Here is a 20,063-nt window from a genome sequence, read left to right as displayed (position 1 = left end):
AAATAAAAACTGAATAAAGTTTTTTCCTGGTGCTGAACTACAAAAAAATATAACAAATCTAAAATTAGGAATTATTTTTATTTAAAGTGACTACATTTGTAAACAAAAAACTCAAATGTCCTCTTCGGGTTCACCGGTAGATGTAGAACTGAAAAAAAAAGTCGTTTTGAGAAGTACTCGTACCATTTCAATACTACAAAATCACCGATCATACATGAACTGGTTGCTGTAGATTACTGTTGGATAATTTTTGTGCCTGTAGATTCACTGTTGAATTATTTTTGTGCCTAGTTGATTACCATTAAACCTATAATTTTGTGCCAGACCTGTAATCAGTGGTCAGCATGCAAAATAACTCTGGATTGAAAATTACATTAACTTACTTTTGATTTGTACAGCCACCTTTGCATGATTTACACTGGGCTGTGCATGGTAAGCTGACGCGACGACACGCACAACGCATAGTTTCGCAGCCAGATTTGCAGCCACAATGGTCCAAGAGGCTTAATTTCGACCAAATCGCTGTAACTGCCGACCATTCCAGAGTCCAACTCTCTTTTTCCTCAGTCCATCCCTAAGAAGATGGACATGGTATGGAAACTTCTGGTTTCATAGCGTTTCCCCATATATGGCCCGCTTGGTAAGCCGCTCGAAGTGCATGTTTATAGAGAGCAGCTGATGTAGGTGGCAGGCTTGTCACAAACTTGTTTTTTTGAAGCAAACAAATATTTGTGAACTTCATTTACGTTTATGTGTTCCGTTTGGCCAAACAATAACACAAATCTAGGGTAACTTTATACTAAAATTAAAATATGTAGTTACACGCCTGGAAGAGCTTCTGGTCCATGAAAGCGCTAATGAAGGGTGACCTTCCCTTGTGTCTTAAGCGCAAACTCCTTGACATGTGCATCCTGCCCATCCTAACTTACGGTGCACAAACTTGGTCATTAACTGAGGCCCTAAAATCGAAACTCAAGGTTTGCCAGCGAGCTATGGAGCGTAGTATATTAGGTGTTCGTAGAACTGATCGAATCAGAAACACGGAACTACGCTCCAGAACTAGAGTTGCAGATGTAGGCGTCAAGACCGCTAAGCTTAAGTGGGACTGGGCGGGACATGTCTGTCGTATGCACCCGGAAAGATGGGCCAAAATGGTTACTGAGTGGGACCCACGGAGCACCATAGATGGTGCAGGCCGGGGTTCAGGCAGACCAAAAAGGAGATGGCGGGACGACTTGGACGCATTCTACCCCAAATGGTGGGAAAATGGCGATGACAGGGTCGAGTGGAGAAAACGAGGGGAGGCCTTTGCCCAGCAGTGGGACACCAAAATTGGCTAATAAAAAAAAAAAAAAAAGTTACACACCTGACAACTGACAAAATCAAAAACTTAAAAGTTGACATACTCCTATTTTCCCGTCTTTTTATAGTGGCCAGAGAAAGGCAGCTTGATCTGAACGAATTCTTGGAAGAATTCTTGAATTGTTGTACTGGAGTACGAAAACCAAATTTGTCCACCTTCGTTGTCAGTCAATGGAGGGCGTCGTTCAGGGAACAAATCTGATTTGGCCGAGAAATTAGAACCTGCCAACCCTGCCACCTACATCAGCTGCTCTCTATAAACATGCACTTCGAGCAGCTTACCAAGAGGGCCATATATGGGGAAACGCTCTGAAACCAGAAGTTTCCATACCATGTACATCTTTTTGGGGATGGACTGAGGAAAAAGAGAGTTGGACTCCGGAATGGTCGGCAGTTACCGCGATTTGGTCTCAATTAAGCCTCTTGGACCATTGTGGCTGCAAATCTGGCTGCGAAACTATGCATTGTGGGTGTCGTCGCGTCAGCTGGCCATGCACAGCCCAGTGTAAATCATGCAAATGTGGCTGTACAAATCAAAAGTAAGTTAATGTAATTTTCAATCCAGGGTTATTTTGCATGCTGACCACTAATTATAGGTCTGGCACAAAATTTTAGGTTTAATGGTTATCAACTAGGCACAAAAATAATTCAACAGTAATCTACAGCAACCAGTTCATGTATGATCAGTGATTTTGTAGTATTGGAATGGTACGAGTACTTCAAAACGACTTTTCTTTTTCAGTTTTACATCTACCGGTGAACCATATAATTTGACATCACCTAATAATAATTAGTTGCCCTTTTATTTTTGTATTTAATACACTGACAATTATCTGATTCAATTCGGCTTATATGTATAAAAACTACTAAATTGACCTACTTTTATATTATACACATAGATTTAAGATTAGACCCTAAGTATGCATGTATTATTGCTATGCCCCCACGGGGTCCATGTGGAACTACCAAGAATTTGTAATACCTATAAAACCATGGTTGCAATAAGTAAATATGAACCCGAAGAGGACATTTAAGTTTTTTGTTTACAAATGTAGTCACTTTAAATAAAAATAATTCCTAATTTTAGATTTGTTATATTTTTTTGTAATTCACCACCAGGAAAAAACTTTATTCAGTTTTTATTGATAATTTTTTTATTTATTAAAATAAATTGGGTGATTTCTTTTCATATGACACATTTCATATTAAAATCAGTGCACTTACTGCGGTTGAAGATTTCTTTTAAAGGATTTATTTGTAAGAATGTGCATAATTGAACTTAAATATTTCGTGAAGAATAAAAGGTATCGGTGTCGGGTTTTTTTGTAATACTTTTATATACTCAGTACTATATATATATTTATTAAACTATTCATGTTCCATAATATTTTTTTTAAGAAATCAAGTAAAAACTATCAATCGAGTAAGAAAAATAAATAAAAAGATGCCGTTTTTTGCCAAAAGGGTTCAGTATATGTTTTATGATTATTTTTTGTAAGTAATGTATATAATGAGCTTTTATTTGAGATATTAAACATCGAAATCAGTCAAATAGTTAAGCTTGTAGAATTTTTTGAAATATATTTTGAAGAAATTTACACTCACATTCAAACTTTTATATTTCGTGAAGTATGAGAGGTATCGGTGTCGGGTTTTTTTTATAATACTTGTTATTTATTCAGTAATATATACATGCATTAAGCTATTTATGTTCCATACATTTTTTTTGAGAAACCAAGTAAAAACTATCAATCGAGTAAAAAAAAAACTTAAGATGCCGTTTTTTGTCGAAAGTAATCAGTATATATTTTTTGAGTATTTTTTTAAAAGTAATTTATATAATGAGCTTTCATTTGAGATATTAAACATTTAAATCGGTTCATTGGTTTAGCTTGTAGAATTTTTTGAAATATTTTTTAAAGAAGTGGCGCCATCTCTGTTCCTAAGGGGTGAAACTTGCGCTGCTGCGGGTCAAATCACTCAGTTTGGTCCCTACTAGCACTGTGCAAAGCGGCTTGCTTTTATCATGAAGTGCAGCATCCGGGCAAAAAATGGCCATAACAAGTATGACTATTATAAAACTAAACACAAATACTATATGGTGTGGTACTAACAATTGCATTTGTGCATAATAATGATTGTTATAATAGTAAAGTAATTCCGTATAATGTTTATAGGCTATTGATTAAATTATTTTAACACAATTTCCAATAAGCATGCCATTAGAATTGGTGATTTTAGTAGAAATGTGACAATTATTATTATTATTATTATTATTTGTAATGCAGGCAGGCAGTTTAAACAACTGATAACGCCTGTATCCAGAGTCATAAACCAAGTTCTCAGTGTCGAGTAGAATTTGCTTTGTGCTTATCTAATTTATTCTTAAACTCATTGACACTTTGGGCCGCTACTACATCCCCTGGGAGTTTGTTCCAAGCGTTGACCACTCTGTTGCTAAAGAAGTGTCTATGAGGATTATTGTAGGACCTGTGAGACACCAGCTTATACTGATGACCTCTCAGACGGTTGTTACTATTGCGTTCTAGCATCTTATGGAAATCTTTAAGGTCGTAGTGTTGGGTTAGTATTTTGTATGTCTCAATCAGATCTCCGCGTTCTCTGCGCTCCTTCAAGGTTGTGAGCTTTAAGAATTGTTGGAATAGATTACAAATTAAAACTATGGAAACGGATTATATCGCGTATTGAATTTATAATACAACCCGACATTTCAATATACGTGATATAACCCGTTTTCATAGTTTTATTTCATGAGTAGCAATCGCGGTAACCGAAGACAATATTAGATTAGAAATTGCATGAATAATTTACCTGAGTGTCAGGGTCCTGGTCCGAGTGCACGGAGTCGCTGGCCGCCGAGTCGTAGTCGGACTCCGGCCCATCCTGCAAACCAGCCACCTTTAGCAGTTGCATGACAACAATCAAGTCTGACTTTTGACTTTGCTTTTAAAACAAACTAGTATCAAATTCTACGTGGCGTCACCCGCGGCTAAAATTAAAGTCTAAACACATCAACGGCGCCGAGGAGAGTGTCCCAATCGTGACCTCATTTGCGAAAAGAAATGGTCACACCGTCACGCGAAGCACCGGTGAAAGTGCCCGCGTAATACTTATAATGGCCAAACGAAAGTTGATTTTTGGCATTGTAGCTGGTCACTCACGTTTGTTGAGTTTCGTTCGATGTCCTGGGAATCTGAATAGTCTCCGGAGTCCCGTCGCGCTACGACTGACATGTCGCCGTCGCCGCCCTCCGGTTTTTGCAAGACCTCCAGTTTTATTGATATCAAATCAATTTCTCCAAGAAATGTAAACGATTACACTTCTACTGTCCGTGTAATCCCCTCTCAAACAAAATGCTTACACCAGAGAGTATAATATAACCACTAATAAACAAGTGCAGATAGTGAAATTGTTTTTTTTTTCTATCAAAGTTTCTAGCGGCCATAAGGTTCACATTTCATACAACGCAGATATTTCGAGGGAAATACATAAAAATGTGTATTTGGTGTTTACTTGAGATGACTGTATTGAATGCGAAATCGACTAATAAAATTATTAATTGAATTCAAGCATTACGGTTCATTGCCGTAATTTATTTTCTTTTTTTCCCTGTATAATTTAATTAATTTTATACTTTATTGAAACAACGTACGTAAAATGGAAACTAATGTTTCCAACCGGCCATCAACCGGCAACTCCGCATATAAAAAAGTGTGTTCCTCTTACACATAAAGTTTGAACATAAAATTAAAAAGGAAAGTAAAATAGTAAATCACTTTTAATTTTTTTTAACTACATGTTGGAATTTACTAACTACATGAAAACTATATAAAACGTAACGAAATTTAGGAGAAAATATTTACTAATGAAATAAAAGTAATACCAAACCTCGTATTGATAAGTGGAACGCAACTGTCGGGCAATGTTGCCATGTTCAAATGCAATAGATATGTCATGTCATGTCATGATTGTCATGTCATGCATTTGTTTTATCTGGTGGTCAAGACTTTCTTCCTCTGATATTATATTAATATAAAACTAACACAAACAAAGCCCGTTCAGATTTCTCGCCAAACAATGGAAAAGTAAGAATACACAGCCATGCAAAGGATTATGACGAAATACTTTTCCATGGCTAAATTTTCGTTTTCCTTTTTTTTCTAGCATAAATCAAACTGATGATGCGAAGACCATTCAGTTATTAAGTAAAGGTATAATGGAGCTGTATGAACCGCCGTTGGCCACGATAAATACCCATTTAAAGGAACTAACGTAAGTCTAAGTAGATCATTCCATACATAATTTTATTTGCCTAGCCTCGCCTGAATAATGACCCCTGTTCACCGGCATAGGCTCATCGAGTCTAACTGAATAGTAATCATTATTACCAGAAAACAATTCACTTATTTATTTTATGTAGCATATTCAACATTGTTAAAACAAGCATTTCTGTATGTCTTAATTATTACTACCAATAATATGTAACAATAATATAATGTAATAATGTACAGGACGGACACAAGTGTATCTTCAGTATCTTGTATACCTATGTGGAATATAAATAAATAAATAAAAATTTGGTCAGGGTATAGCAAAGGGGGGTAGATGACTTTTTTTCAAACATAACACCAACTTTTTATTACTTCATTATGGAAGAAATGTTAAAATGAGTATCTTTTGTTATGTATATTTTTTCTCTAAGATCAACCATTGTAACGATAGAAGGGGTAGTAATTTAACATTTCTGACAAGACAAAATAATAAAAATTTGGTGTTGTTGGCAAAAAAAATGACACTGAAATTTTATGTCCCAAGAGCGGCCCCCCTTTGCTATACTCTAACCGATATATTACATGCTTTCCTGTGAATAAATTATAGCTTAATTGACCACAATATATATTTTTATTATATTCTATTTCTATAGCACTACTTGTTACGAAATACTGTTATACAGTTGCCAGCATTAAAAATATAAATGTAGGAAAACACAATGGGGGTAATGTTAAAAAATTACAAATTGAGGTAGATGTGAAAATGTAGTCTGCCATTCCATTTCTCGCCAAGTTCCTTTGCAAGCTGATGACTAGCACATTCTCATAGACCAAAATGGTGAGTACAATATCTTAGAGATAGGGAATATTAGGATTGTCGTGCAATCAGGTTGTAAAAATGATTGATTGATTAAAATATTAAAGTATAATTATCATAATCAAATTAATTTGAGAAGTTTGATATGCCACATCATTCTAACCTAACAGCCATGTGACTAGTATGGTTCCCTATGTGGTCTAAGCAAGTGAATTCAATAGAATAGCTTAGGGATTAAACATAAATTAGCTTTTATTCACTTCTTATCATCTCTAATTGTATGATTTGGTAATATAATAAATAACATTGACTGTGAGTTAGGTTATATTCTCGAAATTTTAGTCATTTCAACCCAGACAAAATTGTCTTATGTCTCTGTTTTATTGTTAACAAGAAAAAAGGGTTGGATTTTAAAATAAGTCGCCTTGTTTGAGGATAACTGACGCTGTGGGGGGCTTTTTTGGGTTGATTTTAAATGATTTAAAGCAATTTTAGCCGCCAGAGATGTTTTTATTTTTTTGATTTTATTGAATACTAGCTTTTGCCCGCGACTTCGTCTGCGAAAAATTAGTATTTTGGGTGGCTTCTTTTTTTATCCTATCTGCTATCAAAAGGTAAAAACGGAACCCTATTACTAAGACTCCGCTGTCCGTCTGTCTATCTGTCACCAGGCTGTATTTCATGAACCGTGATAATATTTGTATTTATGTTGCCGCTATAACAACAAATACTAAAAAGCACGGAACCCTCGGTACGCGAGTCCGACTCGCACTTGACTGGGTTTATTGATTCCCTATACCAACTTTGTTAAATCCTTATCTGAGAGACAATTCTAACTTCTATGGCCTTGATAAAATGTATAGGCAATGATTCAATTAGAACATAATACTTACATCATTGTCAGGCGACGCATCAATTATCTTGCTTTCGGGGTAGAAGTGAGATAATTTTCACCCTCTTAAGGGATGATTTCCGGGATAAAAACTCCTATGTCCTTCCCTGGGACTCAAACTATATGTCAAATTTCAACTGAATCGGTTCAGCGGTTTAAGCGTGAAGAGGTAAAACACAGTCAGACAGATACTTTCGCATTTATAATATTAGTATGGATTACGTGAAACAAAACGCACGGCGGCCTTATTTTTTTGATTTCATTGAATATTTTGTGGCTACTTTTGTACACCATACATATCAAAAATCGAATCAGAGCACTCCACTATCCTGAGCCAAGCATATTTTCTGTTTTAAAGTTTTAATTTGTCACGGAACCGAATTTGTCAACCCCGACACCACGTGGTCTTTGTGGTCCCTACCCCTAGAGTGTATATAAAAGCCCGGAGGCGCGGAGGGAGGGCAGCCCCCGCAGGTCCGGAGCCACCACGGAGTCCACCTCATTCTGCCCCCCCCCTCCTCCAGCTGTTTCTATCTGACTTTGTCTAGTGCTATGCTTTGCCATTCTTTTGCCTGCAGTAGCAACAATTTCCTCTTGCCACCTGGCTAGTGGATGTCCACTGTATCTGGACACTTGGGGCCCTTTCACTGTCCTCCTCTCGTCGCCGAGCCTCAGAGAATCCTTAAATTATTATAATGTAATTGTTATGTTTCAGGGAAAGACAGGAAGCAGTCCACAGCACGCTGACTTCAGAGCGGAGGCGGTTAGAAGACTTGCAGAATGATGCCATGGTTGATGCACTTGTGAGTATTGCTTTATTATATCACTTTCACTTCTCTTTCACCATTACTTAATATTAAGGTTTATTAACACATTTACAATAACTTGTAGCTAACTAACTGACAGTTGGATAACTTCTTGCAGGTCTATTTTAACCTACTTCTTATACAACATAACATATTACAAGGAGTAATAAACTGTAATAAATGTCATATATTAAAGAAAAAGTGACAAAGCCCTCCAGTGGTGAAGGCCGGATTCGAACCGGCGTCTTTAGCCCCTGGGCCACCCCGCCACGGCGGTGCCCGTCCGAATTTCTCGACTATATGCCATCTTAGTAAGACTAGGCGTCTTTGACCACAAACTACTTGAACTAAAGGCAAGCAAAAAATAAAGGGAAATATTTAATAAAATAATTTGATTTGTTCCCAAAGTTGAGTGTATTACAAGGAGGTTAATTTAATGTTGGTAAAGTAATTTGTAAGTAGATTTGAATTAATATTTATTTAAAAATTGAATCAGACTTTTTGGTTGGACTAAAGCAAAGGGGGTGCCGACACTTAGAAAAAATTTCATCGGAGTGATGTTATTATGACACCTATTTTTATTGTGTTATCGTAGAGAATACGCTAAAAAAAGCATGTTTTGTAGGAAAAACTTTTCTCTAAAATCAAAAATGGCCGAGATATTTGACCCGCAAGTTGAAACTACTACTTGACAAATTAAAATCAATCATTTGGAACAAGTAAATTTAAGTAACAGAGACAAGATAGGTGCGACGACGAGCGAAGCGAGGAGGAGTGTTAGGTTGACCGCGACGATCGCGATCAAACAGAACAGACATGTTATTGTACCTACTAAAAAAAATCCGTCTTTTTTTTTGCACCCCCTTTGCTTTAGGCCAACCGGTTTAAGTGTATAATTTGTTAAGGTTTTGTTTTGTGTAACCCGTGCGAAGCCGGGGCGTGTCGCTAGTATGTTATATATCAGTGCTTTGAGTTGGCCAATAACGAAGTAAGACTATGACAAAGACAAAAGGAAATAAAAATAATTCATTCTCTCCCACTTATACATAGAAAGTTCCATAGGGGTGAATCAACTTTTTCTTGTCACTCGTTGCCATGGTTACGTTTTCCTGGGTCACTTAAAAACCCGATTTTATGGTAATTAAAATAACCAAACATGCATTTTTGTGGTACATATAAGGACTTTCCACTGAGCTACCACTAATAAGTACGTTTGTGGATCGTTATCCCCGTTGTCCCCTGGCTGACGGGACACAATAACAACGAAATATTTGATTCACCCATAGAACCATCCAGTTTGATCTGGGTGGGTAATTGGGTATAGGTATATTGTCACATCATGCTTTATTCTTTGTCTGAGGATTGAACTTTAGGATATATCTGCGAACACAGTTTTGCTTGAGTGCTTGCCGAAAATTTCAGCTGGCGGACATAGCGACGAACAGGGAGCGGCTGGTCACCATCTCCAACTCTATGTTGGGGCTGCACAAGAGAGTCCAGTCACTGCAGGTATATTTACAAGTTTTTATTTAGCTTGCAGACCCACTGCACATTATTCGATTAGGGTGACACTTCACATACATACGTGAGTTGGGTGAAAATACAATATTATGTACCATCGAGCTGATCTGTCAGTCTAAGTGGTCAGCAATAAAGGTGACTGCCACAATTTCCTTTAAAGTATCTTACAAGTAGTTTGTAGTCTGCCCCTTAGTGTTTCGCACTAATAAAATGTTCATATACCATATACCTACGTGATGCTGATGACGTCCCTTTTGCACACTTCGATTATCTTTTAGCGTCCTTCTAGATCTGTGGTTTTTAGGGTTCCGTACCCAAAGGGTAAAAACGGGACCCTATTACTAAGACTCCGCTGTCCGTCTGTCCGTCTGTCTGTCTGTCTGTCACCAGGCTGTATCTCGTGATCTGTGATGTGTGTTGAAATTTTCACAGATGATGTATTTCTGTTGCCGCTATAACAACAAATACTAAAAACAGAATAAAATAAATATTTAACTGGGGCTCCCATACAAAAAACGTGATTTTTTTGCCGTTTTTGAGTATGAGTATGGTACGGAACCCTTCGTGCGCGGGTCCGACTCGCGCTTGGCCGGTTTTTTTTAAAGATTTATTTTATTTTAAACTAACGCACATATTATACTACACATCATCAGTTCCAGTCTCGTCTGAGACAGTTAATTTTCCACTTTTCATTAATTTCTAAGCTTTGTGATATCATTTGCAGATGTTTCTGTTTAATACATAATTAATGAATCTTTTAAAGGTTTTTCCTTATTTTTTTATTAATTGGCATCTCTCCTGTTCGGAAAATTCACCTTTCATAGGCTGATAGCCGGGTGGAAAATTGCTTTTCCCACCCTAGGGTGGAAAGTAATTCTAATATAAAATAGTTATTTACGATACAAGTGCGGAAAAGAGGAAATTCGAAACGAGTGGCGATAAATTAAAACACGACCGCAGGGAGTGTTTTAAATCGACACGAGTTGCGAATTACCTATTCGCACGTGTATCGTACAACGTTTTACAGTACATATGGCCCTTTAAACTTTCGACATATGCACGAAAAGTGCTATTTGACGCACTAGTGCGAGAAAGTAGCACCATATGTACTGTAAAAAAATATGCACGGCAAAACTTGAAATTTTTCGAATTGTTCAAATTTTACCGTAAACTTCAACTAATTTAATTTCATTGTTGTTATGTGGTTTACCTATAATATGTTCTAAAGAAATATACTTACCAATAATAAACCTACATTTCTTGTGTTTGACTTTCCTCATAGTCGAAATAAAAGTTTAAATCGGGTAAAAGTAAATATCTCACCCTCGACCCCTCGAACTATCTCGGGTGAGATGGTTCACTTTCCACTCTTGGTTAACAATCTACTATTAAAAGTTTAGGTGCCGCCCCGTGAGTCCCGTCCTAATGTTTGTTGTACCTGTTCCCAGACGCGGGCGGCGGCCGTGGAGAAAGTTGCCAACACCAAACACAACAAACCGACCGGCAGTTAGTAGCACATACACACCTGACATATACTATACATATACATCTATATGCGGACCAAAGGGACATTCCTTACCTATATTGACCGGCTAGAAAAGAAAAAAAAAACCTAGAATAGGTGGTGATTCAAACTTATTTTTCAGAAGCAATCTTAAGAATTTATGTGATCTCAACGCCATCTATTAGCTTGAATATTGGTTTGCAGAACAATGCCATCTTTTAATATTTATGAGTTGAGCTTGATCAGATGCTCGGTGAAGCAGAAAGTTACTTGTAGAAGAATCGTGTGGGTTGTCAAACTTGAGAAGACACCGGATATGGCGGCTCCTGACCCTAAAACCCTAAGATTAATAAGAACGCCATCAGAGAAGCAAAGAAAGCGGTTGACGTCATCCGGCAAGCACTACATTCCACCAATCACGACAAGGATACTACACGGCTGATCTTCATTGAGGGCACGTGCAAGAATTGTAACCAAGCGGAGCGGAGCTGCCATCGATGTGAGAATGTCAGCAAAAAGTAAGACATATTTTATAAGGTATGTCTAGAATAGATTAGAAATTTTAACACACTGGTTGAAGTCCATTCGACCCCTGACATATGTATGCTTATTTACAAGAGTTAAGCTAATTGCCACAGCAAACGTGTTAATGTAATACATGTAATCTTGAAAGCGTTGGCATTTTAAATGACCAATAATGTAAATTTGTAAAGAAATCACAATAGTTATTTGTGCAACGAGAGAGGACAGTTGGTTTTCTTGGGAGTGTTTATGCGAGTGTTTGTGTTCGTGTTGTTGCGAGTGTTCGCTTCGCTCGTGATTCAATTATAGAATCTTTCGCTTTCTCGGGACTCAAAAACACGAGATGTAAAATAACTTTGCTCTCGTGTTGTACATATAATTTTTCACCTCAGTAGTGAGAACATATTCAAGGTGAAAAAGTATTTCGAATTACACAGAAATAATACAGAGAAACAAAAAAAAACGAAATTATAATAGAAGTATGAAGTGGCAGTTCATGGCCTTCACTAAATTAAAAAGCTTCTTTGTTTCACTCCCTGGAGTGAAGAAAGTAGGCTTGTTCGAGCTGCTGAGGTGAAAAATATTTTTTTTAACCTTAAAAATCAAAAACTGATTATTATGGTTACTTTTAATGCACGTTAATGTATGTACTAAGTTTGTCTAATGCACGAACTTTTGGGTATTTGTTCGAAAAGTACGCAAAGTTTACATATTCGGCAATTAGCACTATATATCTCAGACAAGCGAGTTCTTCTCCAATAGGGAATATTACGCGAAACTCTGCGTAGGGAGCGCCAAGTGCCAGGTCGCCACTACCACAATCTGATGGTCTATAGTGAAACAAGAAAATTTCTTTATGAAGCATCTCTGTCTCTCTTGCATATTCGAGCGATAAACTAACTACATACGTCTAAATAGTGTTTAAGCCAATAGTAAATGTTTGTGTCGCTAGATGGCACTTCCAATTCAATGAAAACACCGTGTTTAAGTAATCTTGCGTTTATATTTCTAATGAACATAACATTACAGAGGTAGCATTGTATATAGACCACATTGATGCTGTATTATGTATCGGGTGCTTCCAAATGATGTACTTGTACTTACAAGGTCTCAGGATCAATATACTTACCCAGTCCGGAATAATATACTGAACCGGTGAGCTCCATCTTAGGCCCTGTCTTCACTTTCCATCAGGTGTGACTAGGGCCAATCGCCGATCAGTTTATAATAAAAAAAAAAAAGTCCAAGTTAAAGTAAAATATGCCAAAGCCTATTTTACTGGAGCGGTCAAAATCTTTCCCAATCCCTTATCATCTAGTTCTGTTATTTGTGGGTCGTCTACTTTACGGCAATTCGGGCTTATCAAGAATGAAAAATTTGTATCTATACACATTAATAAAAAATAAAAGTGCGAGTTCGTTTAACTCGCGCACCGAGGGTTCCGTACAAACTCAATTATTTCATGTAACTATAAACACAAGACTTTTGACCAGAAGTATATTAAACATGATTATGTACAGCGCCGTCTGTCTTCAAATCGGCTAACTAATTTGCAAGACCGGTAGTATGTATGTTGGTTTTTCAGGGATAATTCTTTATCATAAGAACCGAACTAAACATTTTTTTTATTTTATTTATAGAAAGGCGTTTTATATGTAATCTCATAGAAATTTTAAGTACTTATAAATCTTATAATAAACACTCGCAAAGGTGGCAAAATTGCAAAGTCAATTCCGAATTTTTTTTTGATAATAAAAAAGATTATATTTTTCCTGTAATATTTATAATAATGTTAATGTTAAGTTAAAATTTCATGATTTTTCATTGGTAAACTTCGGATCTAAGGGAGGGGATGGTATTTTTTTACATTTTCCTTCATAAACCATTTTTTTACTATGACAATTAAATCAAAAATTGTTTTGAAATGTACAATTTGAGCTCTTTCAAACGATACCCCACTTGACCTGCTAACTAGACTTTGAAATTTTGCCCCCTTCATATGGGGCATTTTTCAAAATTAATCAAATAATAAAAAAATAAATCAGTGTTTCTGGGTTAGCGTTGTTCATAACTATTCCAAATTTCAAATCGATAGCTCAAGTAGTTGTCGAGATATTTAGCAATGTGACAGACAGACAGAAGGACGGGCATAGTCGCACCATAAGGGTTCCTTTTGTATCTTTTTAGTACAGAACCTTAAAAATATTAACAGGAAAGCTTAAAATTTATCTTTGTAAGGAGTGGAGAGGTGTTGTTATTTGGGTGCAAAGTTGTATTTTACCCGCGAGTGTTTTAACACACGAGAAGTAAAATAAATTTGCACCCGTGTGTAACACAAAACTTTTCACCTCACTATAGCGAGGAAAGTGCAACATCCATAGGCGTTAGAACATCTTCATCACTGGAATTACTGTTTTTTTTACGAAATTATAACAAAAAACTCTGGAAATTCTGTATTTTTGTTGACAATGTTGACATCTCTGACGTATGAAATGTCAATGATGCGTTTTGAAATTGCATCGACCCAACTTGTATGTTCAGAATGATATTTAACATCATTATTAAAAAACAAACGTTTCATATGGAACTTTAACCCTTAAATGCATAATGATGTATATATGCATCGTATATTGATATGTTTTTTTAAATACTATGATTTTTTTCTTTATTTTTCCCTCAATCTATACAACATGACACATCTATTTCAATTTATTAAAAAGTTATACAAAAAATCATGCATTTAAGGGTTAAGGTTTATGACATAAAATCATTAAATAAAGCTAAATTTGGTATTATTTATTAGATTCTCAAACCATTTGTTGAATGATAATTAATATCGAACAAACCATTATTATGAGCGTTTTACGTTTTGTTATCTGTCAAGCTACTTAAACACGCTCCATTCATGGTCAAATTACTTTCCCCACTAGTGGATAAAATGCGTTTTTCCCCGCTTGTTTTAAAGTATAAAAGACGGCTTTCCGAGCTAGTGAAGGGAAAAACTACTTTCAGCGCTTTTGAAAATTGATCCCTGGTTGTAAAAAAAGGGGTTAAAATTGTGTATGGAGGTCAAACAAAACAAACAGAAATATCTTTACGGGGCAACAGAGCCCCGTATTAAAAGAGTTAACAGTAGCAGGCAGGAGGCACGTTTCTCGCTACTTCTTGGCCATTAGAAACGCCGGTGGCGTGACGAAGAGGTTGCTTTTCTGGCTAGGACGTTTAGTCTGGGTAGCTAAACCTTAGATTATCGTGACGAAGAGGTTGCATTTCTAGCTAGTTTTTTTGGTTAGTTAAACTTCTGCTTTCAGAAATATCTTTACGGGGCAACAGAGCCCCGTATTAAAAGAGTTACTTTTGCGGACAGTAGCAGGCAGGAGGCATGTTTCTCGCTACTTCTTGGCCACTAGAAACGCCGGTGGCGTGACGAAGAGGTTGCTTTTCTGGCTAGTACTTTTAGTCTGGGTAGCTAAACCTTAGATTATCGTGACGAAGAGGTTGCATTTCTAGCTAGTTTTTTTTCGGTTAGTTAAACTTCTGCTTCCAGAAATATCTTTACGGGCAACAGAGCCCCGTATTAAAAGAGTTACTTTTGCGGACAGTAGCAGGCAGGAGGCACGTTTCTCGCTACTTCTTGGCCATTAGAAACGCCGGTGGCGTGACGAAGAGGTAGCTTTTCTGGCTAGAACATTTAGTCTGGGTAGCTAAACCTTAGAATATCGTGACGAAGAGGTTGCATTTCTAGCTAGTTTTTTTTTCGGTTAGTTAAACTTCTGCTTCCAGAAATATCTTTACGGGGCAACAGAGCCCTGTATTAAAAGTGTTACTTTTGCGGACAGTAGCAGGCAGGGGGCATGTTTCTCGCTACTTCTTGGCCACTAGAAACGCCGGTGGCGTGACGAAGAGGTTGCTTTTCTGGCTAGTACTTTTAGTCTGGGTAGCTAAACCTTAGATTATCGTGACGAAGAGGTTGCATTTCTAGCTAATTTTCTTTTTCCGGTTAGTTAAACTTCTGCTTCCAGAAATATCCTTACCGGGCAACAGAGCCCCGTATTAAAAGTTACTTTTGCGGACAGTAGCAGGCAGGAGGCACGTTTCTCGCTACTTCTTGGCCAATAGAAACGCCGGTGGCGTGACGAAGAGGTTGCTTTTCTGGCTAGTATTTTCAGTCAGCGCAATAGACAGACTCCTTCTTCCTTCTTCCTCGCGTTATCCCGGCATTTTGCCACGACTCGTGGAAGTCTGGGGTCGACTATTCTTTAATTATGGCAGCTGGTAGCTGCTTCGTCTTGCTACTTAGCTACTTCATGAGGTCCTGACTTTCCGATCATGACAGCCCGTACCTAGATTTAGTTAAAGTAAAAATAGTCTGTCTATTGCACTGCCACGCATAGGTCACGCCTCGTTCAACCTTGAGCCCGTGTACAGTACATTGGCTGGAACAAGGCGGAGGTATGCGACCACATGCGCTCGACGTGCTGTACGAAGTGACAGTGCCATACGGGCACCCGGAAAGGTACTGCAGGTCGAAGGACGTGGTTTGTGGTAAGTGTGGCGAGACTGGTCACAGGTCAGCAGAGTGCAAGTCAGACACCAAGTGCTGTGCGACGTGCAAACGCTTCAAGCGAGCGAAGGCGTCCACACACGCGACCGCGTCGCCTTCCTGCCCGGCTCGGCTTCAGGCTGACCAGCAGAAGGTTGTCAAAATGCTGTATCGATAGCAGATACAGGCAGCTTTAGCATTTCTTTTAGCAGCTTAACTTACAGAGTTCGGAGGCTGCCACCACAGAACTCCCCGTGGTTGCGAGTTCGCACCGAGTCGACCTAGTACTTGCTCAGGGACAGTACAATAGTCGGCCCGGGATTCTGCAGTGTGGCGCATTGGCAGTCACGCTTCTTCGGCACCTAAGCAATGAGTACTGCGCGCTGGTTCACGTCGCACACGGAGAATCCAGTCTGCATGTAGTGTCAGCATACTTTCAGTACAGTCATGACATCGGTCATCACATAGCTCACTTGAAGACAGTTCTTCAACGGCTTTCGGGCAAACCTATTCTCATAGGAGTTGACAGCAACGCTCACTCGCCTATGAGGCACTGCGATAGGAGACAGTACACTGAAAGGGGATTGATACGGAGTACAGAAGGAACCAGATGGACTCATCCTTGGTAAGGGACTACTTCTGGAATTGAAATGGGATTATAACCTGAAATAAATGTCATATACTAAGAAAAAGTGACCAAGGTCAAATGGTCAAGTGGTCAAGGTCAAATGGGGTTGGCCTATCGAGAGGCCCTCCGCCGAACGGTCCGCGCAACGGAATCACCACCGGACTAGGTACCTTCTAACTGTAGGCTCTATAAAAAATATAGATTAAATCTAAATTCACTCCTTCACAAAAGTCAGATTTAGGTATAAAATTATACATATACTCGCCGCCTGCAAGCAAAATTCGACACCCTCTCCGAAGAATAGGTCAATGATTCTCTTGAAGGTAAAGTCAAGAGATTCGTGATCATCTGTACCTGGAGCCGTGTTAGGTAGGGAGCTCACAATTTTACAAACTTGATTCCGTTGAGCGGACCGTTCGGCGGAGGGCCTCTCGATAGGCCAATCCCATTTCACCTTGACCACTTGACCATGTTTGTGCAACGAGAAAGCAGCCGAACATCTGGGCATATCAAAAGGACCTTTAAGTAACAACAAGGAAACGAGCTGGTGGAGCGAAGACGTATAATTAAAAATCGAGCAGAAAAAAGTTCTCTTTAAGCTGTGGCAACAAACAAACGACGATGGTGATAAGAATTCGTACAAAGAAGCGAAAAAGGAAGCAAAGCGCGCCGTGGCGCAGGCAAAAGCAAGTAGCGATAACGATATCTACGCGAAACTAGAAGCGGCTACCACCGACAGGGAACTTTTCAAGATAGCTAGACTCAGAAAAACCGTTAAGTACATTAAGAATGAAAGCGGTCAGCTACTCACCTCTGATAAATACATCCAACAAAGATGGAAGGAATACTACTCTCATCTCCTAAATGAGACATACCCTCGCATACAGCCTATTCAACTAACGCCTGAAACAGTAGGACCGATTCCGTGCATATCACCAGCCGAAGTACAAGCAGCTGTTAAGGCAATGGCAAACAACAAAGCTACGGGACCCGATAATATCCCTGCTGAGCTGTGGAAGAAATTAGGACTGGATGGTAGTGTTCCTGACCAACATGTTTGATAAAATTCTGGCTAATAATAATAAATCATTTATTTCAGACCGAGCTGATCCATAGTTTGTTAGTTACAGAGTATCTTAATAACTATGTTAGTGGCACAATACAAAAACAACAATAATTAAAATTTAACAATACAAATATAAAACTACATATATTACCTACACGACATAGGAAAAAAAATATTATTTGGCAGGGGCAAGCAAGGCAGACAACCTGCTCTACTTGGCCCTGCCAATCGCCACTTCCACCCAGTAGCGAGTGAGAGGAGAGTCGAGACGCTCAGCCAACGCCCTCAGAAGGCCGTTGCTGCTGCCCCGCATACGACTTAGCAGTGATCCAACTCTTTTTCTCCTGACGGCGAAAAAGTCATCTGTACGCGCCTCAGCAAACATTCTGGATGCACTGCAATGTCTCGCTAGCCGCAACAACATTCTGAGGATGTAGTTGTATTGCACGCGAATTGCGTTGTAGGCTCTCTGTGTAAATTTCACCCACAGACTACACGTGTAGAACGTCTGACAGTAGGCCTTGAAAAGCGTCAGTTTGACTTCGTTACTACAGCGTGCGAATCTGCGGGCGATCATATTGCCCCGCACAGCCATCGCTCTCCTCTCCCTCTCCAGATCCGGGTCATCGCTCAGGTCACTGGTGAGCATATGACCAAGATATTTAACCCTATCAACTACTTTTAGAGGTACCCCACCCAGCGTGATCTCAGGGACAGCTTCCCGGTTGTATTTACGGGCCTTGAACACTACCAGCTCGCTTTTGGTAGCGTTATACCTGAGACCACGCTGCGCAGCGTAACCCTCACATAGTGCCAGCAACTGCCTTATGGAGTTGACCGATGGCCCCAACAGCACCATATCGTCCGCGTAGCTAATGTTATTAAAACACTTATCGCCCATGTGACAACCGACACGCGTCCTGCTGAGGCCATCGATCAACTCATTTATATAGAGGTTAAACAATATAGGTGACGAAAGCCCCCCTTGCCTAACACCACATTGGAGTCTATACTAGGGCTCGCGGTCGAATCCGTGTTTCGTTTACACGTTTCGAATACCCGTCTCCGAATAATACGTAAACGGTTTTCTGGCCCGTTCCGCACGTTTAATTAAGAAACGTGTAGTTAAGACCCGTGTACACGGATAAACGGGTATTCGAAGATACGTATCTTATTTATCCGTGGCTCCGGACACGTCCTTGACGATAGTAGCGAAGGAACGAACGCCAGCTACAAATGAATAGACAAAAGATTTATGACGAGTTTCTGTCATATTTAACCTTATTCCGTGGGGTCATAGAGTCGAAATTTAATAAACGGTTTAGAAAACCCTTTCTTGAGCAGGTAGTTTTTGCTTGCAATAGGTATTACGAGTATTCACGCTTCTTATCAAAGTAGTATTTTATATAGCACTTTAAATAGCTACTTTTTTTTACGTTGCGGGTTAGCAATAAAATAAAATAAAAACCTGCTAGTACCTATTTAAAAAAATAATTAGAACCATCGAGTTCAGTATGTAGGCAGGAAGTCAAACTAATGTTCGAAATTGGCATTAGGTAAGTATTTACAAAAAAATAAATTTTTAACTTGCTTCTTTATTTTTAGTTTAATTTGAGAACATCATCATCATTCGCTTGCCCTTGTCCCATTCACTTGGGGTCGGCGCAGCATGTCTTTTTCTTCCATACATCTCTGTCACCCGTCATCTCATCATTCACTTGCGTTAGTTTCATATCATCTTTCACACAGTCCATCCACCTTTTCCTCGGTTTTCCTCTCCTCGTACTTCCCTCCACATTCATTCTTAATACCTTTCTTGTCACATGACTTTCATCCCTCCGCATCACGTGCCCATACCATGCTAGGCGATTTGCCCTTACTAGTTTAGTTTGAGAACATGATATGAAATTCTATTTCTTGTCATATAATGTAGTGTAGGTACACCTTATAAAACAAAGTCCCCCGCCGCGTCCGTATGTCTGTCTGTATGTTCGCGATAACCAGACCTCACCTATGAATGAAGTTTTTCTTTGGGAATGTTTATGTGTATATTTTGTTAAAGTTTTGTTTAAATTGGTAGAAATATGACGATGTTTGCTAATGAAGTTAG

The 20,063-nt window shown here is 38.7% G+C and overlaps 1 protein-coding gene and 1 long non-coding RNA gene across 2 annotated transcripts; one reads left to right on the top strand and one right to left on the bottom strand.

Annotated features, from left to right (window-relative positions):
- Positions 1 to 6,398: 6,398 nt before the first annotated feature.
- LOC134751086 (uncharacterized) lies at positions 6,399 to 9,640 on the top strand. The gene is made up of 3 exons (XR_010128601.1): positions 6,399 to 6,492; positions 8,079 to 8,166; positions 9,592 to 9,640. It is a non-coding gene; the product is annotated as an uncharacterized LOC134751086 (long non-coding RNA).
- An 8,524-nt stretch (positions 9,641 to 18,164) lies between these two features.
- LOC134751229 (uncharacterized) lies at positions 18,165 to 18,812 on the bottom strand. The gene has a single exon (XM_063686613.1). It carries the CDS (start codon positions 18,810 to 18,812, stop codon positions 18,165 to 18,167), a length of 648 nt encoding a protein of 215 aa, XP_063542683.1.
- Positions 18,813 to 20,063: the final 1,251 nt, after the last annotated feature.

Source organism: Cydia strobilella, chromosome 21 (genome assembly GCF_947568885.1).
Source record: "Cydia strobilella chromosome 21, ilCydStro3.1, whole genome shotgun sequence".
Classification (NCBI taxonomy): domain Eukaryota; kingdom Metazoa; phylum Arthropoda; class Insecta; order Lepidoptera; family Tortricidae; genus Cydia; species Cydia strobilella.
This window is presented reverse-complemented; position numbering and strand designations above follow the sequence as displayed.